Source organism: Nerophis ophidion, linkage group LG23 (genome assembly GCF_033978795.1).
Source record: "Nerophis ophidion isolate RoL-2023_Sa linkage group LG23, RoL_Noph_v1.0, whole genome shotgun sequence".
Taxonomy (NCBI): Eukaryota; Metazoa; Chordata; class Actinopteri; order Syngnathiformes; family Syngnathidae; genus Nerophis; species Nerophis ophidion.
The window spans coordinates 29,402,653-29,428,773 of record NC_084633.1 but is presented as its reverse complement, the minus strand read 5'-3'; the positions used below and the strand labels follow the sequence as shown (position 1 = coordinate 29,428,773).

Genomic DNA, 26,121 nt, shown 5'->3' with positions numbered 1-26,121 from the left:
AACACATCTCGCACTGCCATTTTACCAATGTCAAATAATAATACTGGTATTAATAACAAATACAGCAGTACCTCAACTTCCGAGCTTAAATTGGTTCTTTGAAGCTCCTTACTCAGAAAACTTGTACTGTATGTCAAATCAACTTCCTCCATTGAAATTAATTTAAATCATTGAACCAACGTACAGCATAATTCTAACATGTTATTTTTGAAAAAGAAAAAACTTTTTTGAAAATATTTACTGTATGAAAAACAATACAATAGAATGGAGTACTAACAACTACAGTAGTTTTATGACGTAATCTATTGATTTTAAAGTGCACATTTTTTATATTGTCTTGTAAATTTTGTTTCTCTGAATTTCAATTTCAATTTTTTTTCCAGTTAACTCACAACTTTCTTTTTTTTCTCCCCGATTATCCTGCATGTCCAGCACATGTTGAAAAATGACAATAAAGTTGACCTAGAATATGTACAGCATTTGCCAGGGAGAGTGGACTTCTACAGTTTCTCCTTCAAACACGATCTGCAGCCTTTCCATATTTTGATGGATAAATGTCTACTTTTAGATATTATTTTCACATTCTCCTATGCTTCTGTATGCTGCAGACGAGCAGCGAAGCACTCGAATGAATGTCACCCGCTGCTTCTTCTCCGCACCGTCCTTCATACTCACTTTCTTCCTTCCCATGGTTGGAAAACAAAGTTATGTCGATCTTTTGCTACAAGCTAATGCCAGCGATTAAGACCAGATGTTTTGACCGGGGTCCATTGTGACATTTGCTACACCATCTGATGTCGGGGATGATAGGAACTCAAATGTTTGCTTGCAACTTAAAGCATGAGAGCTCTTATCTCAAAACACTCTTATGTTGAGGTTCCACTGTACTTGGATCCTCCGTGTGTTTATAAGTAGAGTTACGCTTCCATCTTCTATCGGGCGTTGTAATGACAAGCCGCATGCACAGCACATGTTGCACTGATTTATCGTAAATTCTGGACTATAAATTGCTACTTTTTTTCCTACATTTTGAACCCTGCAGCTTATAAGACGATGCAGCTAATTTATGGATTTTTCTTTGATGCTGGCCAAAATAAAAAGTTTTCCAAATAAAAATAAGCAAGTAAATACATTGAGGTGTTTTATTGTTTGTGCTAAATGAGTGCTTTTAAAAAAAAATATTCCAACCGGAGTGTCGTTCAGTCTTCGAGCCGTCCATAGCGTTTTTACTCCTATGGATTCTTCATTCACCACTCCAAGCCTATACGTTTTATAATACAACTAAAACAGATTATACCTACTACAACGACCATGTGTGATGTCTGCAGGAGAGTTTTCATGCATATTTGCACGTGCTATCGTAATGTATCGACACGACCACGTTTACGTGTGTCTGTGTTAGTATTATTAACTTACAATCGAGTTCTTTTTGTATTGTTTCAGTTCGTAAATTCAACAAAACGTTACCGTGGACTTATTGAGTCTGTTAAGCTAATTGGAGAGCTTGCTTCCCCAGCGAGTGGGTCCATGGCGATGACTTATGTTTTGTTTGATCGACCGTTTTACTGCTGTGTTACAGACACTGTTTGGAAATAATTAAGGTACGTAAATAAACATTTGCTGGATCTTTCTGTGTAAAAACCTAATTCTGCAACATAACTGCGGCTTATAGTATGGTGCAGCTAATACATGGGGGGGGGGGGGGGGGGGGGGGGGGGAATGTTTTTCTTCTCAAATTTAGTGGATCCCGGTGCGCTCTATAGTCCAGAAAATACTGTAGTAACAATTATAACACTTAATTGTAAACATTTACAAAACATTTTGTACCGGCATGTATCTGTGGCTTCTAGTTTGGTGCGGCCAATTTTTGGAAAATATTTGTTTCCCCAATAAAATTTAGTGGGTGTGGCTTATAGTCCGGAAAATGCGGCTTATAAAACGGTGCGGCTAATTTATGGATTTTTCTTCGCTGCAGGCCAATATAAAAAGTTTTCCAAATAAAAAAAAGCTAACAAATACAATGAGGTGTTTCATTGTTTGTAGTACGGCGCCATCTATTGAACAAGTTCCATTTTTCAAATTAGAGTGCTTTTAAAAAAAATAAAAAATTCCAACCGGAATGTCGTTCAGTCTTTGAGTCGTCCATAGCGTTTTTACTCCTATGGATTCTCATTATAACTCCAAGCTTGTAAATTAGTAAGTTTAACAATACAAGTAAAACAGTTTATACCTACTAAACTGACCCATGTGTGATGTATGCAGGAGTGTTTTTATGCATATTTGCACGTGCTATCGTAATGTATCAACGCGAACACGTTTATGCGTGTCTGTGTTAGTATTATTAACTTACAATGGCATTCTTTTTGTATTGTTTCAGTTTCGTAAAATCACCAAAACGTCACCGTGGACTTATTGTGTCTGTTTAGCTAAATGAAGAGCTTGCATCGTCCATGACGATGACTTATGTTTTGTTTGATCGACCGTTTTACTGCCGTGTTACAGACACCGTTTGGAAACAACTATGGTATATAAATAAACATTTACTAAATCTTTCTGTGAAAAAAACTAATTTCACAACATATCTGCAGTTTATAGTCTGGTGCGGGTAATGTATATGGGGAAAAATGTTTTTCTTCTAAAGTTTAGTGAGTGCGGCTCATATCCCGGTGCGCTGTATAGTCCAGAAAATATGCTTAACCTGCTCAGAGGCCTTGTGGTTAGAGTGTCCGCCCTGAGATCGGTAGGTTGTGAGTTCAAACCCTGGCCAGGTCGTACCAACGACAATAAAAATGAGACCTATTACCTCCATGCTTGGCACTCAGCATCAAGAGTCGGAATTGGGGGTTCAATCACCAAAATGATTCCCGAGCTTGGCCACTGTTTGCTGCCCACTGCTCCCCTCCCCTCCTGGGTCAAATGCAGAGGATAATTTCTGACTATCGGTGGTACTTTTGCTTTAGTAATGATTATATATTTTAAACATTTACAAACATTTTTGTACCGGCATATACTGAATCATCGGCTTTGAGTTCGGTGCGGATAATATTTTTGAAAATATTTTTTTCCCCATAAAATTTAGTGGGTGCAGCTTATCACCAGTAGTGACTTTAGTCCGGAAAATACGACCATGGTAAGGAAAAATTTAAATAAAAAATGGCAATTCCGATAATCTGTTAGAAATACATCCGGAATTTGTATTTTCCCTTTTGAAATAGTTACCCACGCTTTTTGTTTACCTTGTACACAAGCACACGTGACTGATCGGATGATAGCACTCTAGTTATCACAATAACATGGTGGAAGGTTGTATTTGTTTACTCTACCAGTCACTAAATTACAGCTCCTTCCACCTCAACGAGCACTTCCATGAATCTTTTAAATAGCGAGATTACATGAAAATAGAACGTCACAGTGTCTGCATATTTTCAGCTGATTTTATGCAAAAGAACAAACTGTAATAGGTCAGCGCTTGGCTTTGCTAGGTCAGATGACTAAGAAAAATCATACTTATTATTCAGTGTTCTCACTTTCATCGTGTTTGTTCTTCCTCGTCTCACGTGACCTCCACAACATCCCTCCTCTTTGTTGAGTTTGTAACTTCAGCCTTCTTTGTTCATAATTTTTCTTTCCTCCCCTCCCCCTTTTCTTATGTTTCTTATGTCTCTTTTGTGTCGTTTGTTTCGTGGCGGTGGTTCACTGTTGGCTGGTTGTGTGTGTGTGTGTCGTCACGGTGCGTGTATCTAGGTTTGGCCAGCACAGTCATTTGCACTCAACAGTTTCAAAAGATACCGCTGGTTGCCCCGGCGACGGTTGCCCCTGCCAACGTGGTAGTCAACGGCAACGACACCACGTTCCATCAGATCCATATCCTGCCTCCACCGCCTCCTCCTCCACCACATTCCCATCAGCCACTGCTTCCACTTTTCACTTCCTTTGGCTATAACAGGTCGCCCGTGACAACCCCACAGGGAGACACCCCCACCACCCCAGGTACACGCCCCTTTTCACTATTATTATGATTATTATGGTCACTATTATTAGTATTAAAACCTCAAGGGATGCTTTCTGCTGCTGTTTTTATTCATGTGTTGCTAGTCTGAAACCAAATTGGCCATGTAGGATTCTGATTGTAAGCATCTCGAGGAAGGCATCCTTTAAAGTTTTCTACTATGTGTCCTTGATTATGTAAATATGTCTTTTTCATACTGACTTGCTTTTCTTTTTTCTGTTGATGCTCTTGCCATTTTATTCATTACTTAACCCAATATTATTAGTATTATTATTATTATCATTACTAATATTATTGTTGTTATTATATTATTTATTTTATTATAATTACTGACCCTTATTATTAATAGTAGTATTATTGTTATTATTATTATTGTTATTATTATTAGTAGTAGTAGTATTTTCATTTCTATTATTGTTGTTTTCTTAATTATTTTTATTATTATATTTACTGACCATTATTGTTATTATTCTTACAACTACTGACTTTGTAAAAAAAAATTATTGGAATTATTTATTTTTAGTTTTCAAAATAGAAAGATGAACATTATTCATAATATTTATAATAATTTATACATTTAAATATGAAATATTATAACATAATGTACAAATATTTATTAACTTTAATGTTATAATTATTCATCATTATTATGAACAACAAATATAATACAACAAATAGTTATGCTGTTATTGTTGTTTTGTTGATTTATATGTTTATCTCATATTGAGGGATCTGGAGGTTTGTAGATGAAAACTAACAGCTGAACATAATTTAGCTGTATTTGAAAAAAATATATATATTAATTTTGTTTTTGATCAAAATTTTGAGGTTCTTACATTTGGTGTTATTATCAGACATTGGAATCTCAATGGACCCTATGTTCGTAATGAATTAATGCGTTTTCCAGGTGTTATTTTTCTTCCAATGTATATGTATTTATTATATGGGGTTTAATTGTGAAAGTCATATTTCACCATGATATCACACACATGCGTTGACATGACTATTTCCTTTCTTTTCGTTTATGTTTTCTACTTTGTTGTCAAGCCACAACAACATCCCTATTGACACACACGAACTCACATCAACTGTGTATAGAATGTCACTAAACTTCGTTGTCCTCGTCTCAACTGTTCTCGTCAACAACTCCCCCCACCCCCCATTCTATTTATTTGTGTATGGTTCAAGGGAGGGGTCGTACCTGGGGGAAAAAAACACATATAGCCTTAAAATGTAGTATTACTGTTATTGGACAGTTTATTTTGGATCATGTTTAATATGGTATTTGTTTGTATTGGTAGGGAATCGAATCAAATAGTAACTGGACTATTGAGATTGTCTCAGAAGACATCAGGACAGCTCATATCCTAAATACAACTGTCTTTTCCTCCCTTTTTAATATTTTAGCCTCTATTAATTACGGGTGGGTACAAAGTCTGTAATTTTATAGGCACCGACCACCACGATGCTATATTTCCATACTTTTGTTAAATGCCTAAAACACTTGGCGGGCAAACAAGCGCTAATGCAGCACTTAGAGCGGACTCAGTCCAAGTGCCTCCTAGGTAATGCTGCAATGTTCCATGCCAACAAAGCAAGTATGCCTGATACAAAACGCTGGAACGTAAAGTAAGATTCTACTGTTCAAAAAGCACTAGCTCTCTGCTATTTTACATTAGATTTGCCATAAACATGCTAATGATTAGTAGGCCTGTGAATCTTTGGGCACCACACGATTCAAATCGATTAAATTCTTGGGTTTAACAATTTGTTTCAGAATTGATTCTCGATTTAAAATCAATACTTTTTTGATAAGATTAAGCCAGTTCCATGATTAACTACATTCCCCTGCATAAAATAGAAAAGTATCTCTGATAAATTTGTATAATAATAAAAACTAATTTTGTTTGATAACATTTTATAGGAACATTTACAAAAGTGGCTGTACAGGACAGATTTTTTAGGGATAAAAGAAAATTTAAAAATATATATATTTTATTTGTAATTTTTTGAATTGATTAAGAATGGTTCCAAATAATAATCCCGATTCATTTGAAAAATCTATGTTTTGTAAGACCCCTGTTGATTAGAATTAGCAAGTTTACATGGCGATTTTAACACCTCCAAGTTTTTTGATAGTACATTATCGTTAATACATTTTATTTGAATTTTTATCTTAAAGGCAAACAGGTTATTTCTTTAAACGGTAAAAAGGGGGAACTAAAAACAAGCAATAATTTTACTGAAAACTACAACTAAGATGCACGTTACAATCAAAGGGCTGGTGTGTAATAAGTACAGTCCTTAAAGTATAAACACTTTATAGGGCGCAACACAAGACTAGCTTCAACTTAATGGCAAAGACTACGTCTTGACTTGCCAACACCCTGTAGCTGTCTAACATCTTGGGATTGAAACTGCATGCAAAGTCTCCTATATAACAGAACATAGACAATTTAAAAGTCACCACCGATAAAAATGAATGGATGAATGCTAACGAGGGTAATTCCGTCCCATGGACTGTTGTTCTGCTGGCAAAGGTGTCGCTGCATTGTATCTTAACTGTCGCTTTGCACCACAATAGAACAACCCCCCGCTCCTACCTTTTTAGAGGTTAAATACGTTGGGTCCTGCACCATCCTCTCGGACTGCCCATCAAAGAGAAAGTCTACTGAGACCACCCGAACAGTCCAGTTGCAGCGATTCAATACCCTGAAAATGGCCTGAATGAACAAGAATATTCACAATTTGTATGTTAAATTAAAAAAAGATAAAAAATAAATCCAAACTTGAACACATTTCAGAATTTTGTTGCCCAGGGCCTGTAACACACACACACACACACACACACACACATTTCCACACACAAACACACGGATATTTGCAAGGGAAATATTTGGGTGAAATGTCAAGTATTACGCAAGATACTTGAGAATGCGGTTCACAAATGTCCCCCCAAAGGTTTTCCAGGTAAGACTGGCCTTTTAAGGTTTTTGTCCCCGTATTTTAGTCAGACAGATAAAATATGTGCAAAAACGTATTTTTCTTACTGACTTGCTTTTCTTTTTTCTATTGATGCTCTTGCCATTTTATTTATTACTTGACCCAATATTATTATTAGTAGTAATATTATCATTACTGTTATCATATTATTCATTGCATTATTAAAATTAATGACAATTATTATTATTATTATTACAATTACTATTTTTTATGTATTGGTAGTATTTATTTTTAGTTTTCCAAATTTTAATACAGATTGTCATTACTGATTTATTCACACTATTTATAATAATTTATACATTTACATATTAAATACAATTACATAGTGTATAAACATGTATTAACTATATTGTTTTAAGTATTGATCATTATTATTAATAATTATAATACACTAAATTGTTATGTTATCATTTTATTGATATTTTTGTCCCCACATTTTAGTCTGATGGAAGAAATATGTGTAAATATGTGTTTTTCATACTGACTTGCCATTTGGTTCATTACTTGACCCAATATTATTATTCTTATTAATAGTAGTAGTGTTGTTATTGTTATTACGATTAATATTGTTGTTAATATATTATTTATTTTATTATTGTAATTACTGACTATTATTATTATTTCAATTATTGACCATTACTATTGTTTTTTTAAATGTATTTATTGGTGTTATTTATCTTATGTATATTAATATATATTATCATTAATGATTTATTCATACTATTTATACTACTTTATACATTTAAATAATAAATATAATAACATATTGTATAAATATTTATTAACTATATTGTTATATTTAATGATCATTACTATGAATAACAATCATAACACTAAAAATAGTTATGCTGTTATTATAATTTTTATTTTATTGATTGTTTTTGTCCCTACATTTTAGTCAAAGGGATGAAACTCCCAACTGCAAATGTGAGAGTAGAATATATTTCCCGGGATGCAAACAATGGCCAGGAGAGGGCGCTGTGGCACTGCATGGGAAAAGGAACCTGTGTGTGTTTGACTGTTGCTCACACATGTAAACCATTCATAAAGTTGCTTATAATGGTTTATGACACTCTCCAAATGCACTTACAGCAGCCTCATGCCTGTGAAGGTCTGCATATATAATCACAAACCGATGGCTGTATTATATATGTATGTGTATATATATATATATGTATATACACATGAAATCATGTTCTGGATTTTTGATGTGCAATGAGTCTTTTCATATATCTATATTCTCTATTCTTTTCTGTGTTTGTGCGTGAGCGCGTGTCTCGGAGTGAAAGTGCGTGTGTGAGAGACTCTTTTTCCAACTCCTCAGAAGGGAACAAAGCACAGGACCTTTGAAAAAAAAAGAGTATTATAGGATTTAAAAAAATAAAGGGTGGAAATATTATGATTATTTTATTGTCAATATCGAATGGAGCGGATTGGTTCGCAAACTTTTTTCCACCAGGTACCACCTCAGAAAATGCTGGCATTAATGACCGATATTAATACACAGTAGCGTAGTAGGCCTAAGTGTTTGTTTGAACTGTAAATTTGATGATACACATATTAAAATCTACCGCAAATACTGAAATTTATTTATTTTTATTTTTCATTGCACACGATTGCAATGGTGAAGATGCGGCGATGACTGAGTTTTTATCGTAAAATTTGAAAATACCGTATTTTTCGGACTATAAGCCGCAGTTTTTTTTCATAGTTTGGCCGGGGGTGCGACTTATACCCAGGAGCGACTTATGTGTGAAATTATTAACACATTACCGTACAATATCAAATAATATTATTCAGCTCATTCACGTAAGAGACTAGACGTATAAGATTTCATGGGATTTAGCGATTAGGAGTGACAGATTGTTTGGTAAACGTATAGCATGTTCTATATGTTATAGTTATTTGAATGACTCTTACCATAATATGTTACGTTAACATAGCAGGCACCTTCTCAGTTGGTTATTTATGCGTCATATAACGAACACTTATTCAGCCTGTTGTTCACTATTCTTTATTTATTTTAAATTGCCTTTCAAATGTCTATTCTTGGTTTTGGGAGATATCAAATACATTTCCCCAAAAAATGCTACTTATACTACAGTGCTTATATATGTTTTTTCCTTCTTTATTATGCATTTTCTGCAGGTGCAATTTATACTCCGGAGCGATTTATACTCCCAAAAATACGGTACATGAAATATAGTCTTACCGTATTAATAATAGAATGTTGACCAACAAAGATTTTTTACAAATAAACATGTAGGTCTCCAACGACTCAGCGTCCCTTTGTGCCGCAGCCCAAAAAATGGTAGGATAAAGTATATTTTTATTGAATCTTGGCGACATCAAATATTCCATCCATCCATCCATCTTCTTCCGCTTATCCGAGGTCGGGTCGCGGGGGCAGCAGCCTAAGCAGGGAAGCCCAGACTTCCCTCTCCCCAGCCACTTCGTCTAGCTCTTCCCGGGGGATCCCGAGGCGTTCCCAGGCCAGCCAGGAGACATAGTCTTCCCAACGTGTCCTGGGTCTTCCCCGAGGCCTCCTACCGGTTGGACGTGCCCTAAACACCTCCCTCGGGAGGCGTTCGGGTGGCATCCTGACCAGATGCCCGAACCACCTCATCTGGATCCTCTCGATGTGGAGGAGCAGCGGCTTTACTTTGAGTTCCTCCCGGATGACAGAGCTTCTCACCCTATCTCTAAGGGAGAGCCCCGCCACCCGGCGGAGGAAACTCATTTCGGCCGCTTGTACCCGTGATCTTATCCTTTCGGTCATGACCCAAAGCTCATGACCATAGGTGAGGATGGGAACGTAGATCGACCGGTAAATTGAGAGCTTTGCCTTCTGGCTCAGCTCCTTCTTCACCACAACAGATCGGTACAACGTCCGCATTACTGAAGACGCCGCACTTTTTCTATTTTGTAACAGTCCTAAGACTCCTTTGTAGAAACCAGCACTGCCATTCTCATCCTTAAAGCGACGTTTTACGGTCTTGACATTCTCACTAACCTCATTTGCAGGGATTGCCAATAAAAGCGCTTTCTAAACCTTTAATAAGTCTTCGCGTTGCCTTCAGGCGTCAAAGGAGCATTTAAGCGAGATGAAAGGTGGACCTTTTTTTGCTACAAGGCCACAAACTGCGCAGTATTTCTCAGCGTTGCTCCTTAAATGTCAGTGAAAAACGTTTTACAAATCTACATTAGAAATACTTCCTTATGGATTAGATCAGTGGTTCAACTTTTTTCACCAAATGCCAGCTCAGAAATCACAATATTGACCAACATTAAAATACAGTAAGTATTCATAAAAACAAGGCAGGTGTTTTAATTCAGTGGTTCTCAACCTTTTTTTAGTGATTAACCCCCTGCGAACATTTTTTTTTATTCAAGTACCCCCTAATCAGAGCAAAGCATTTTTGGTTGAAAAAAAGAGATAAAGAAGTAAAATACAGCACTATGTCATCAGTTTCTGATTCATTAAATTGTATAACTGTGCAAAATATTGCTGATTTGTAACGGTCTTTCTTGAACTATTTGGAAAAAAAAGATATAAATACAACTAAAAACTTGTTTGTATATAATTGAATAACTTGTTTATTTTTAAAGATTTCTACACGGAAATAATCATCAACTTAAAGTGCCCTCTTTGGGGATTGTATTAGAGATCCATCTGGATTCATGAACTTAATTCTATACATTTCTTCACAAAAAAATAAATCAATATTTATGGAACATGTCCACAAAAAAATCTAGCTGTCGACTCAACACTAAATATTGCATTGCTGCATTTGTTTTCACAGTTTATGAACTTACATTAATATTTTGATGAAGTATTATTCAATAAATATATTTATGAAGGATTTTTGAATTGTTGCTATTTTTAGAATATTTTTTTAAAAATCTCACGTACCTCTTGGCATACCTTCAAATACCCCCAGGGGTACGCGTACCCCCATTTGAGAACCACTGTTTTAATTTACCATTATTGTTCTGTAGTACAGTAGGGTTGTACAGTAAACCGTAATAGTATAGTAGCGCGATACTAATGAATCATATACGGTACTATACAACCTCTGAAAAGTACCGGTCTGCCACCCCCCTGCGCCCGCGTCGCGTTATGTCATCGCTGGTTTTAAGACCAGAGAAGCATTTTCGGCAGCACACAATCACGGAGTACTTACAAGCAGACACAGTGTATAGACAGAAAAGGGAGAACAAACACGTTTTGGCTTAAAAACTGACGATAAAAGTGAAGTTGTAACACTGAAAAGACCTCAGAAGAGGTGCTTTAAGACATGGTTAGCTAGCTAGCGGCTAAAGCCCACCCCTAGTCGGCAGTGTTTTAGCTACTTCTAAATCACTAATCCTCGCCTCCATGGTGACAAATAAAGTAAGTTATTTACAAGTATCATCCCTGCAGGACGAAGAATAGCTAAACATGCTTCACTACACACCGTAGCTCACTGGCATCAAAATGTAACTAAATACCATTGGTGGATCTACACCTAACATCCACTATAATGATACGAAGTACAATAGCGTATCTAGTCGATACTATTATGATTACGTCGATATTTTTTGGCATTACAACATCTTCATTCGTTTTTTAAAAATGTATATTATGTTCATAAACTTAGTAAATATGTCCTTGGACACAAGAGGACTTTGAATATGACCAATGTATGATCCTGTAACGACTTGGTATCGGATTGATACCTAAATTTGTGGTATCATCCAAAACTAATGTAAAGTATCAAACAACATCCATCCATCCATTTCCTACTGCTTATTCCCTTTTGGGGTCGCTGGCGCCTATCTCAGCTACAATCGGGCAGAAGGCGGGGTACACCCTGGACAAGTCGCCACCTCATCGCAGGGCCAACACAGAACAGTGATTATTACATTTTTACAGAAGTGTAGATAGAACATGTTAAAAGAGAAAGTAAGCAGATATTAACTGTAAATGAACGAGTAGATTAATAATCAATTTTTACAGATTGTCCTTAATAATGTTGACAAAATAATAAGTAGATAAATGACAAAATGTTACTGCATATGTCAGCAGACTAGTTAGGAGCCTTTTTTTACTTAGTTACTTATAAAAGACAAGTTGTATAGTATGTTCACTATTTGATTAAAGGACAACATTGCAATAATAAACATAGGTTTAATGTACTGCAAGATTTTTTATTAAAATAAAGGCAATAATGCAATCGGTTGTGGTCCCCTTTATTTAGAAAAGTACCGAAAAGTATAACAATAATTTTGGTATACAGTACTGAGGTTATACAGCTTGGCATACAGCTAACGCATGTTAGCTGTAGACGTTCCAATATAGTTCCAAAGCGGACGAATCCATTTAGGCTCTTTATTTTTGCACACTACTTTAGTCTTGTATTTATCTGTACTTTTGTCTTGCACTTTGCTTGTAAAACTGAAATACACACAATGACAAATGTATAAGCTATACGATTCAAACATACAAAAAATAATAAGTAATAATCAATTAAATGTAAATATTAGCTTTACATAAATATGCAAGACTATCTTCAAACAAATACTTCTTAGTGATGAGAATATTTCGATGGTGGAAATTTGACTGGCAGTCATTTTAAGTCCTCAAAAAATGCATCAAAACAGTGCACAAACCTTGTTTTGCCATAAACATTTTACTATGACATTGAATCCACCTAAATATTGAGTACTATAAACAAGTTAAACAGTTTATTTACAGATGTGTTTTTCCAAGGCTTGTAAGAGCTAACACAACTTGCCTGCTTCTCCTTTGTCCCATAAACTGACTTCCGGAAATCGTCAACCCGGAAGTGTCTAAACAAATCAAGCGTAGTGCTTCCTATCGCCACAAGGTGTCAGTAAGAGTCTACAATGAAATGGGCATAACAATGATATTTAATATTGTAACAATACACACAGTTTGAACAGGAAAATTAAACACTTGACTTAAATAATGAATTAAATTTTTGGCGCACCACTAGATGGCGCCCACGTAGCACAGTTTGAGAGTACGTATTGCACAAGCTTTGGTGTACATTTTGCTCCACAGTTTCTTTTATAACTTGTGTTTTGAGTCTGTCTGAAAAATGTTCGATTCTGGAGGCATTCTCAGATCATAAATGGAACATCTTCAAAGGTATCATCATTTATAAAATGTACGCTGTTTCAAGATATACCGGTATGTTGAAGTTGTCGCCGGTATTTTTTTCCAACGTCGACAATAAACATAATAAGCATATACAGTAGATTCACCCGGTCACAACAATAGGTACCCGGCAAACAATTCAGACCAGCGTTAAAAAAAGCTGCTTTGAGCAGCATTAATGTCTTACACATCTATGTTATTATGCGCATGCCAAAATTAGATAAAAATAATACTTTATTCTACCATTTTTTTTTTGGCTGCATGCTTGACTTAATGTCCAAATAAGTACATCCACCCACTGTGATGTCACAACGTAGCCAGCCTGCGAAACCCAGTGAACAGAGGCATCCATAACTGCATGCAAGCGCACACTAAAATGCGGCGAACCATACGATTTCACGCTTTGGCAACGTTTGACCCGAGTATCCCACGTTGCAACATTTACAAGTCAGAAAAGACAAAATTCACTATCATTTATAATAATAAAATAATACTTCTAAAAGTCAACAGGTTTAAAAAGGTTCTCGGACAATGTTACGATTACTGCAATGCACTCAAAAAAATATTCTTATAGCAGCTGCCGATAGAGCAGAGGTGTCAAATTCAAAAATCATGGCATGATAACTTAAAAATAAAGACAATTTCAGATTTTTTTCTTTGTTTGAAAATAGACCAAGCACATTCTGATAATGTACAAATCATAATGTTACATCGGTTAATAGTATTTTCTCGAGTCCAAAGACTATAAAAAAGGGACCCGTCACCTCCCTGCTTGGCACTCAGGATCAAGGGTTGGAATTGGGGTTAAATCACCAAAAATGATTCCCGGGCGTGGCCACCGTTGCTGCTCACTGCTCCTCTCACCTCCCATGGGCTGATCAAGGGTGATGGGTCAAACGCAGAGAATAATTTCACCACATCTCGTGTGTATGTGACAATCATTGGTACTTTAACTTTATCTTCATTTGTCGTTATTTACACTAAATGATGTGATAAGGTGCATCAGTCAAATAGGTTAATTAAGTCCCGGCAGAGTTCCCATTGGTGTTAATGTTTCTTCTATAAAAAGATGATAATAATACCACAATCAAATTATAGGATGGTATTAATGTAATTTACTCATTTTCTTTAACTGATCATGTGGTTTATTCTCTACATATGTAGCATCATTTACAACACAACTTGGGAATTTGGACTCATTTCATGAATCACACATGAAGTGAGAAGGGGATACATTATATGTCACCATATTTATTAGGGGTGTCAAAAAAAAAAGATTATCAGATCAATTGCGATTTTTATTTGTAACAATTCTTATTCGATTAAAAAAATATATATATGTATAATATAAAAATGGATCAGAGTTGTTTATCTGTTTTTTGGAAAAAATTAGTTAATTATAGAACTGGCATCCAATGTTATTTTTGAAAAGTATAGATTTGGAATCAGGAATCGTTTTAAATCGAATCGTTATCCCCAAGAATCGAATCGGATCGTGTGGTTCCCAAAAATTCACAGCCTTAATATTTATGTGCAACCACAAAATGTGTCCCCCTTACCAACATCTTTGACAATCCCGGCATGAACGTAGCATGCCTCATTTTGTACACTATCATTAATAAGCAGCGTGAATACGTAGTGTCCGAACAAGGAAGTGTTGCTTATATTTTAACGCAGCACATAGCTCCGCCTCCTCTGAAGTCGTGCGCGCTGTCACGGCAGGGGCTACAAAGAATTGCTATTGCAACACCCAGTGGACACATTCAGAACAGCAGTTTCTCTCATTCATAAATTTCAGCTCATATGTATACCAAAGTCGTCTCGTGGGCCGGATAAAAGCTCAGGCCCGCGAACCGTGGGTTTGACACCCCTGCATGAGGGCTCAATGCTTACTTAGCCCAGTTAGCGGCTAACGGTGGTGTCCTGTGTTGAAGGTTGTCGTGGCTCAGAGGCAAGTCCTCACAGCTCCCCCACCACGTCCTGTGGGCCCCATGGAGGCTCCAACGAGGAGATCTGGGTACTGCGCAAGCCTGTGGCAGGTAACCGAGCCGCACTGCGCTGAGCCCTCGAATCCCGACTTTTTCGAGAAACCCCTAACCAGGCATCAAACAGTATCTGGCGTCCGTTCAAAAATGATGACAATTTCCTTAATTTAAAGTGGAACTGCCTTTTTTTGGGGAGGAATTTTGCCTATCGTTCACAATCATAAAGAAAGACAAGAAGACAAAAGTTTTTTTGGGGGGGTTTTTGCATTTTAACACATAAAAATCGTCTCGCTCTCGGTGGCTAACAATGCAGCTAATGGGAGCAATCTACTGTACCTCTAAATCATTTAAAAAATGCTTTCAAAAACCGTCAAAAACAATTTACATTCCATAATATGTATAGTAACCAAACTGTACCAACATTGTTATTGAACACTGAGGAACTCTTCTTCTATCGTACTAACACATTGGCGTGTGTTACGTCATAATAGCCAAAAAGATAACTACGCCAAGAGATAAGCTAGCTTCTACGTCAGCGTTTGAGTTTGTAATGCACAACACTGCGATATGACACCAATGTGTACTGAGTGAAAAACATGAACAATCATATCACAGTATCTGTAAAGTATTATTTCATGTTTTGTTAATACATAGCTTGCCAGACAGTGTATGTACTGTCGTTGTAATAACCCACATGACGTGCTGCGTGTATTGTGAACAATACACGCACTCGATGGACAGATTTCTGTTTGGTTCAGCTGGCCGTGGACTTTTTTCCCCGGTTAATTTGGGTGAGAACTCCATTTATGTCGAAATAGCTTGGCTTCAACTTCCACATTTAAAGCGCCAAAGTCACTTTCACCTCACTCTGTCAGCTTCCGTCTGCTCTGGTGTCTCAGGCTTCCTTCATGCTGGCTTCTAAAAGCAGTAATTTATCCTCAGTATATTCAGCTTCAAAAATCTTAATTTGTTCAAAAATAGTTGTCTACTACCAAGTCTGCCATGATTAGGACACACATTCGCATTTGATTACAGAAGTAGGAACACACATTTGTTGCCCGAAGTCAGACGTGTGCTGCTATGGAAAAGTGAATCAATGCACGGAAATCATGGAGGAAATTAGTCCCGGTATTGATTAAAATGATCACAATATGGTAATTATTGTAAATATTACTTATTGTTATGAAGGTGTGTGTTACTACATTATATATATACTTGTAGTGTGTATATTGTACATATTGTTTTGAAGGTCTCTGTTACTACATCATAATATACTTGCAGTTGTACACATTACATATTGTTATGAAGGTGTCTGTTACTACTATATATGTATATGTATATGTATATATATATATATATATATATGTGTGTATATATATATATATATATATATATATATATATATATATATATATATATATATATAGACTTGCAGTGTGTACTTTTATTACAAATTGTTATGAAGGTGTCTGTTACTACATTTTATAAAGACTTGCAGTGTGTATATTGTACATATGGTTATGAAGGTCTCTTTTACTACATTATATATATTCTTGCAGTGTGTATATTGTACATATTACATATTGTTATGAAGGTGTATGTTACTACAGTATATATATAATTGCAGGGTGTACATTTATTATATATTGTTATGAAGGTGTCTGTTACAACATTATATACATAATTGCAGTGTGTATATTGTACATATTACATATTATTATGAAGGTGTCTGTCATTACATTATATATATACTTGCAGTGTGTATATAAAACATATTGCATAGTTATAAAGGTGTCTGTTACTACATTATATGTAGACTTGCAGTGTGTACATAAAACGTTGATGGAGGGCTTTGAAGGCTACAACGGTGACACACATTAGCTGCATCTTTCAAGCGTTTTTTGTCATCTTTAAAATACTAAAAAAAGACATGTAAGTTATTGTCTCTCATAATGTGTCATAATCGGTGGGTGGTGAACCCCAAAACGCAGAGATGGCAGGCGTAGCGCAGGAAAACATGACTTCAATAGGATAACTGGAGACAGGAAACAAGAAACCAGCATAACAACAGACAGGAAACAATCATTGAGCCCTGACTGGAGGGCGAGGCAGGCATAAATAGCAGCCAGCTGATTGACAACAGGTGTGGCCAGGCTGCCAATCAGCGGCAGGTGACGGGAAACAGCAGTCAGGGAGCCAAGCAGGAAATGGAAGCAAAATAAGAGCGCCAACAGGAAAGAAACACCAACCGAGGAAACAAAACCCGACGTGAATGTGACAGATCGTTTTATAATGATTGTGAACGGTAGGCAAAATTCCGGAAAAAAGGGCACTTCCCCTTCAATACTCCATCCAGTGTTTTTTGTTTTGTTTTTTTAACTGGAAGGCCCTCAGATACTCTTTGACCTGCAGGAAGTCATGTTCAACTCTCCTTCCATCTTTAAGAGTAGCTACACTCAGTCGGCTTATGTGTCGGACTTGCAGCCATATGCATCGGTCTACGGTCTTTGTGAGTATGTATGGAGGGTTCTGTTTTGTTTTATTCCAGAAGGATTGGAGCAGGAATGAGAGAGTGAAGAGTAGTGTGTGTGTGTGTGTTCAATGAGGAGTGTGTCCTGTCGTTCATATTCACTCACCTGTCCGACATCTTCATGCCACATCATGCTGCCCAGTGCATTTCAAAGGAGAGTCTCACCGACTACCAAGTTGTCACGGATACCAGCTAAACCACTCGATGTGTGTGTGTGTGTGTGCGTGTGAATGCGTCCATCTGTTTGTTGCATGCATGCATTTGCATGCAATGGTGTTGTTTTGGACGGTTGCATGCATATGAATGCATGTTTGCTTGGATGTGTGTGTGTGTATGTGTGTGTGTGTGTGTGTGTGTGTGTGTGTTTTGTAGGTGGAGACCGCAGCAGTTTGGGGAGCTCTGGCAGTGTGACCAGTGTGAGGTCATCAGGCAGCGGTCAGAGTGCCGGAAGTGCTACACACATCCTTCATGCGCAGGCGGAGGGGGTTAAGGTACAGAAGGACACGCATGTTTGCCTGTAGCCGCCGAACCCGTAAAACTAGCAGGAATTTCAATTACGTTCAGTGGGAAGGGGATTCATATGGTCTACCTGACACATGAAACGTGACAAATTTGGGGGTGCACTAGTCCAAATGGGCTCATTATGTCTTTAAAGAATTATGCAATGTTTTATTCTTATAGCCCAGACCTGGGCAAATCAAGACCCAGGGAGGTTTTCAATCTGGCCCGCTGGACATTCCCAAATATTTAAAAAAAAAAATTTAATATGGAAACTGTAGCTGCCATTGTGATGTTTTCAAATGACTGTAAGAATTGAACTATACAAAGTACTTCAATGGTTGGAATCTGCGCTTTTGCATGATATATTAGTTACTATGGTAATATAAGTCACAGCATCTTAGACGAGGCACCAAGCAGTGTGGGTGGGGAGTGTTTCTACAGAGTGCCGGATTGAAATGCATGTAAGGGACAGACACGGAAGGAGATTTTTACAATAACGTTCTAAATCTTAGCGATATATCAGATGTATCAGATTGTAGGTGGGTTTATTTTTTACCCTCCGCGTTCATATTTCACTGTTTATAGCATTTTTGTTGCGTTTCGCTTGATTGTAAAATATGTCGATTGAAGGGGTGTGACGTTCACATGATGTCAATATTCAGTATTTTATCGTTAATATTGTAAATCCCACATTCTTTATTTTCTTGTACATTCTGAGTTTCTCATTCAGTAAAACATTTTCAAATTCCATTCCGTTTTAAAGACTTTTTTTTAGCTTTCAATCAGACATCATTAGGAGGTTTTATATTAGTGTTCCTAAAAATTAGATATACCCCCAGACATATTTGTTCTCTATAATTGGCCCCCCAGGTCTAAATAATTACCAAGGCTGTTATAGCCAGACCTGGGTGTTTAATTTTGCACCTGACAGTTTGGGCTAAAAAAAACTCTGGCCTTACCTGTAATAATCTTAAAAAATTGCATAGGAGGTGCACTATCCGCTTCAGCCACTAGAGAGCAGTAGAGTGTTGAAAATCTTAAAAGTATCAGTGTAACGGAAAAACAAGGTGACTTTATTGTATCGTCATTAAATCCATTAAACCAGTGGTTCTCAAATGGGGGTACGCGTACCCCTGGGGGTACTCGAAGGTATGCCAAAGGGTACGTGAGATTTTTAAAAAATATTCTAGAAAGAGCAACAATTCAAAAATCCTTTATAAATATACAAACCCCGTTTCCATATGAATTGGGAAATTGTGTTAGATGTAAATATAAACCGAATACAATGATTTGCAAATAATTTTTAACCCATATTCAGTTGAATATGCTACAAAGACAACATATTTGATGTTCAAACTGATTTTTTTTTGTGCAAATAATCATTAACTTTAGAATTTGATGCCAGCAACACGTGACAAAGAAGTTGGGAAAGGTGGCAATAAATACTGATAAAGTTGAGGAATTCTCATCAAACACTTTTTGGAACATCCCAAAGGGGTGCAGGCTAATTGGGAACAGGTAGGTGCCATGAATGGGTATAAACGCAGCTTTCGTGAAATGCTCAAGGAAACAAGGATTGGGAAATGGTCACCACTTTGTGAACAAATGCGTGAGCACATTGTCAAAAATTTTAAGAACATTTCTCAACGGGATATTGCAAGGAATTTAGGAATTTCACCATCTACGGTCCGTAGCACCATCAAATGGTTCAGAGAAACTGGAGAAATCACTGCACGTAAGCGATGATATAACAGACCTTCATTCCCTCAGGCGGTACTGCATCAAAAAGCGACATCAGTGTGTGAAGGATATCACCACATGGGCTCAGGAACACTTCAGAAAACCACTGTCAGTAACTACAGTTTGTAGCTACATGTGTAAGTGCAAGTTAAAACTACTATGCAAAGCCCAAGCCATTTATCAACGACACTCAGAAACGCCGCCGGCTTCCCTGGGCCCGAGCTCATCTAAGATGGACTGATGCAAAGTGGGAAAGTGTTCTGTGGTCTGACGAGTCCACATTTCAAATTGTTTTTTGGAAACGGTGAACGTCGTGTCCTCCGGACCAAAGAGGAAAAGAACCATCAGCACTGTTATAGGTTCAAAGTTGAAAAGCCAGCATCTGTGATGGTATGGGCGTGTATTGGTGCCCAAGGCATGTGTAACTTAAACATCTGTAAAGGCCCCATTAATGCTGAAAGGTACATACAGGTTTTGGAACAACATATGTTGCCATCCAAGCAACGTTATCTTATTTCAGCAAGACAATGCCAAGTCACTTGTTACAACAGCGTGGCTTCATAGTAAAAGAGTGTGGTTACTAGACTGGCTTGCCTTTAGTCCAAACCTGTCTCCCATTGAAAATGTGTGGCACATTATGAAGCCTAAAATACCACAACGGAGACCCCAGACTGTTGAAAAACATAAGCTGCACATAAAACAAGAATGGGTAACAATTCCACCTGAAAAGCTTCAAAAGTGTGTCTCCTCAGTTCCTAAAGGTTTATTGAGTGTTATTAAGAGAAAAGGTGATGTAACACAGTGGTGAACATGCCCTTTCCCAACTACTTTGGCACGTGTTGCAGCCATGAAATTCTAAGTTAATTATTATTTGCAAAAAAAAATAAAGTTTGAGTTTGAACATCAAATATCTTGTCTTTGTAGTGTATTCAATTGAATATGGGTTGAAAATGATTTGCAAATCATTGTATTCCGTCTAACACAATTTCCCAACGCATATGGAAATGGGGTTTGTATTTATTGAATAATATTTCAACAAAATATGAATGTAAGTTCATAAACTGTGAAAAGAAATGCAACAATGTAATATTCAATGTTGACAGCTAGATTTTTTGTGGACATGTTCCATAAATATTGTTTATGTATAAAATATTATTTTTTTGTGAAGAATTTTTTACAACTAAGTTGATGAATCCAGATGGATCTCTATTGCAATCCCCAAAGAGGGCACTTTAAGTTGATGATTACTTCTATGTGGAGAAATCTTTATTTATAATTAAATCACTTGTTTATTTTTCAACAAGTTTTTTGTTATTTTTACATCTTTTTTTCTAGAGAGAGACCACTACAAATGAGCAATATTTTGCACTGTTATACAATTTAATGAATCAGAAACTGATGACATAGTGCTGTATTTTACTTCTTCATATTTTTTTCAACCAAAAATGCTTTGCCCTGATTAGGGGGTACTTGAATTAAAAAAATATTTACAGGGGGTACATCGATGAAAAAAGGTTGAGAACCACTGCATTAAACCATATCTGATTGTATTTACAATCCACAAAGTATGTGAAAATACTGTCCAAACATCACAAAATGCCACAAATTCTGTCGGCAATTTTGAATATTCCACTCTGAATATCTTTGGCAATTTCCATAGATTCTACGTCACTGTGATTTGACTGTGGATGAAATAGCCTTTGTATGTTTTCCTGAGTGTATATATATATATATATATGGGTCGAAAATGATTGTATATATATATGTATATATATATATATATATATATATATATGAAGCGGTAGAAAAAATGGATGGATATATATATATATTTTTTTTTTTATAGTTGTTGCATTTTAACTGTAGTTTTATAGTTGTTGCATTTTAACTGTGTATATACATATATATATATATATATATATATATATATATATATATATATATATATATATACCCATACATATAATGTGTGTACATATATATATATACCGTATATATATATAGTTTTATAGTTGTTGCATTTTGAATATATATATATATATAGGTTGATTGGCAACACAAAAATTGGCCCTAGTGTGTGAATGTGAGTGTGAAAGTTGTCTGTCTATCTGTGTTGGCCCTGCGATGAGGTGGCGACTTGTCCAGGGTGTACCCCGCCTTCCGCCCGATTGTAGCTGAGATAGGCGCCAGCGCCCCCCGCGACCCCAAAAGGGAATAAGCGGTAGAAAATGAATGGATGGATATATATATATATATGAATATATATATATATATATATAATTTGTGTACATATATATATATACATACAGTATATATATTTATATATAGTTCTATAGTTATTGCATTTTGACTATGTATATATATATATATATATATATATATATATATATATATATATATATATATATATATATTGATTGATTGATTAATTCTCAAAATGAAATGGTTTTTTTTACTTCAAATTAATTGATTTAAACAACGTTATTGTTGAACTTGGACAACAAAAGGTATTTCATCTGAATTTTGATGACCCCTTCCTCCCGAGTACAGCTGGGATAGGCTTTAGCACCCTCGCAACCTCGAAATGGACAAGCGTTAGAAGATGGATGGATGTATTATCTTTTACAAGTGAGGGATTTAAATCAAATATATATATATATATATATATATATATATATATATATATATATATATATATATATATATACAAACCCTGTTTCAATATGAGTTGGGAAATTGTGTTAGATGTAAATATAAAAGGAATACAATGATTTGCAAATCATTTTCAACCCATATTCAGTTGAATATGCTACAAAGACAACATATTTGATGTTCAAACTGATAAACATTTTTTTTGTGTGCAAAAAATCATTAACTTTAGAATCTGATGCCAGCAACACGTGACAAAGAAGTTGGGAAAGGTGGCAATAAATACCGATAAATTTGAGGAATGCTCATCAAACACTTATTTGGAACATCCCACAGGTGTACAGGCTAATTGGGAACAGGTGGGTGCCGTGGTTGGGTATAAAAACAGCTTCCCAAAAAAAGCTCAGTCTTTCACAAAAAAAGGATGGGGCGAGGTACACCCCTTTGTCCACAACTGCGTGAGCAAACAGTCAAACAGTTTAAGAACAACGTTTCTCAAAGTTCAATTGCAAGAAATTTAGGGATTTCAACATCTACAGGCTCAGAGAATCTGGAGAAATAACTCCACGTAAGCGGCATGGCCGGAAACTAACATTGAATGACCGTGACCTTCGATCCCTCAGACGGCACTGTATCAAAAACCGACATCAACCTCTAAAGAACATCACCACATGGGCTCAGGAACACTTCAGAAAACCACTGTCACTAAATACAGTTGGTGCTGCATGTGTAAGTGCAAGTTAAAACTACTATGCAAAGCGAAAGCCATTTATTAACAACATCCAGAAACCCCACCGGCTTCTCTGGGCCCGAGATCATCTAAGATGGACTCATACAATGTGGAAAAGTGTTCTGTGGTCTGACGAGTCCACATTTCAAATTGTTTTCGGAAACTGTGTCCTCCTGAACAAAGAGGAAAAGAACCATCCGTCTTGTCATAGGCGCAAAGTTGAAAAGCCAGCATCTGTGATGGTATGGGGGTGCATTAGTGACCAAGGCATGGTTAACTTACACATCTGTGAAGGCACCATTAATGCTGAAAGGTACATAGAGGTTTTGGAGCAACATATGTTGGAACGTTATCATGGACGCTCCTGCTTATTTCAACAAGACAATGCCAAGCCACATGTTACAACAGCGTGGCTTCATAGTAAAAGAGTGCGGGTACTAGACTGGCCTGCCTGTAGTCCAGAATGTCTCCCATTGAAAACGTGTGGCGCATTATGAAGCCTAAAATACGACAACGGAGACCCCTTTCTTGTGAAAGACTGAGCATTTTTTGGGAAACTGTGTTTATACCCAATCATGGCACACACCTGTTCCCAACTAGCCTGCACATCTTCCAAATAAATGATTGATCAGCATTCCTCAACTTTATCAGTATTTATTGCCACCTTTCCCAACTTCTTTGTCACGTGTTGCCGGCAACAAATTCTAAATTTAATGATTTGCAAAAAAAAATTTTCATCAGTTTCAACATCAAATATGTTGTCTTTGTAGCATATTCAACTGAATTAGGGTTGAAAATGATTTGCAAATCATTGTACTCCGTTTATATTTACATCTAACACAATTTCCCAACTCATATGGAAACGGGGTTTGTATATTTATATATATATATATATATATATATATATATATATATATATATATATATATATATGTCTTGATTGGATTATCCTGAGAATAGTGCTCGATACCGTGGTAGAGCGCAATGTGTAGGTGTGGGAAAAATCACAAGACTACTTCGTCTCTACAGAACTGTTTCATGAGGGGTCCCCTCAATCAAAAAAAAAAAATCTCCTAATTGAGGGAACCCCTCATGAAACAGTTCTGTAGAGACGAAGTAGTCTTGTGATTTTTCCCACACCTACATATATATATATATATATACACACACATACATACATACTAAATATACATATATAAATATACATATACACACACACGCACGCACGCACACACACACACACACACACACACACACACACACACACACATACATACATTTTCTACCGCTTGTCCCTTTCGGTGTCGTTGGAAGTAGCAAAATAGTTCATTCTAAAATGTATACGTGTAGTATTAGCCAAAAATCAAGCATGCTGATAACAGCATGCTAACATTAGCATTCTAGCAATTGACCATCATTGGCAAGGAGCATTGTGACTTCAGAATGGTTTGAACCGGTTGAGAAAGAAGGAAGAATGCGAAAAAGCCGGAATTGAATGCTAACATTTTGCAACTAAATATGACTTTTGTGAATTGTGTGATATTTATATAGCACATTTTCTCTTGACTCTCCAAGTGCTTTACATAGTGAAACCCATTATCTATGTGGTTAAGCTACATTTAAACCAGTGTGGGTGGCTTTGGGAGCAGGTTGAACGGCTGTGACGAGGATGGCAGAAGCAGGAATTAAACTTGGAACCCTCAAGTTTCAGGCACGACCGCTCTACCAGATGAGCCACGCTGCCCCAATTAGGTGTATACTTGCAAAATCAAACAAGGAACTCCAGCATGCTAACAGTTAGAATATGTCATGTAACAAAATAGTTGACTCTCAGATGTATACCTGTAAAATTAGTCAAAAATCTAGGCTGACAAAAGGCATGCTAATGTTAACATTCCTGCAATGGACTCTCATTGGCAATGAGCATTTTGACTTTGGAATGGTTTTAATCGGTTGATTAATGAGGAAGAATGCTAAAAAGCCAAACTGAAATGCAAAATTAGCATAGAAGTCTGAGAAGAGTTAGCATGTGTCGAGTAACAAAATATTTTATTCTGAGATACATATCTGTAAAATAAGCATATACAGTCAAGAAAATAAGTATTTGAACACCCTGCTATTTTGCAAGTTCTCCCACTTACAAATCATGGAGGGGTCTGAAATGTTCACGGTAGGTGCATGTCCACTGTATGAGAAATCCAGAAAAATCCAGAAATCACAATCTATGATTTTTTTAACAATTTATTCGTGTGATACAGCTGAAAATAAGTATTTGAACACCAACATTAATATTTGGTAGAGTAGCCTTTGTTTGCAATTACAGAGGTCAAACGTTTCCTGTAGTTCTTCACCAGGTTTGCACAGACTGCAGGAGGGATTTTGGTCCACTCCTCCACACAGAACTTCTCTAGATCAGTCAGGTTTCTGGGCTGTCGCTGACTAACACAGACATTCAGCTCCCTCCAAAGATTTTCAATTGGATTTAGGTCTGGAGACTGGCTAGGCCACTCCAGAACCTTGATATGGTTCTCACGAAGCCACTTCTTGGTTTTCCTGGCTGTGTGCTTTGGGTCATTGTCATGTTGGAAGATCCAGCCACGACTCATCTTCAATGGTCTGACTGAGGGAAGGAGGTTTTTGGCCAAAATCTCACAATACATGGCTGCAGTCATCCTCTCCTTAATACAGTACAGTCGTCCTGTCCCATGAGCAGAAAAACACCACCAAAGCATGATGCTACCACGCCCATGTTTCACAGTAGGGAAGGTGTTCTTGGGATGGTACGCATCATTCTTCTTCCTCCAAACACAC

At 36.6% G+C, this 26,121-nt stretch overlaps 1 protein-coding gene and 1 long non-coding RNA gene across 7 annotated transcripts in view; one reads left to right on the top strand and one right to left on the bottom strand.

Moving 5' to 3' along the window:
* LOC133541887 (uncharacterized) overlaps window positions 1-6,796 on the bottom strand; it is a 135,949-nt gene extending 129,153 nt beyond the window's left edge. The window contains exon 1 of the long non-coding RNA XR_009804000.1: window positions 6,613-6,796. This is a non-coding gene — a long non-coding RNA (uncharacterized LOC133541887). The remainder of the gene's footprint in view (window positions 1-6,612) is intronic.
* The window catches only part of caskin1 (CASK interacting protein 1), a 258,191-nt gene that overhangs the window by 193,506 nt on the left and 38,564 nt on the right, over window positions 1-26,121 (top strand). For 3 of the 6 annotated variants that reach the window (XM_061885604.1, XM_061885607.1, XM_061885605.1), the window contains exons 11-13: window positions 3,745-3,990; window positions 15,110-15,214; window positions 18,063-18,181. In XM_061885604.1, the coding sequence (XP_061741588.1) occupies window positions 3,745-3,990; window positions 15,110-15,214; window positions 18,063-18,181 (470 nt within the window). The remainder of the gene's footprint in view (window positions 1-3,744; window positions 3,991-15,109; window positions 15,215-18,062; window positions 18,182-26,121) is intronic. The other 3 variants (XM_061885608.1, XM_061885606.1, XM_061885609.1) reach the window with 3 other exon arrangements.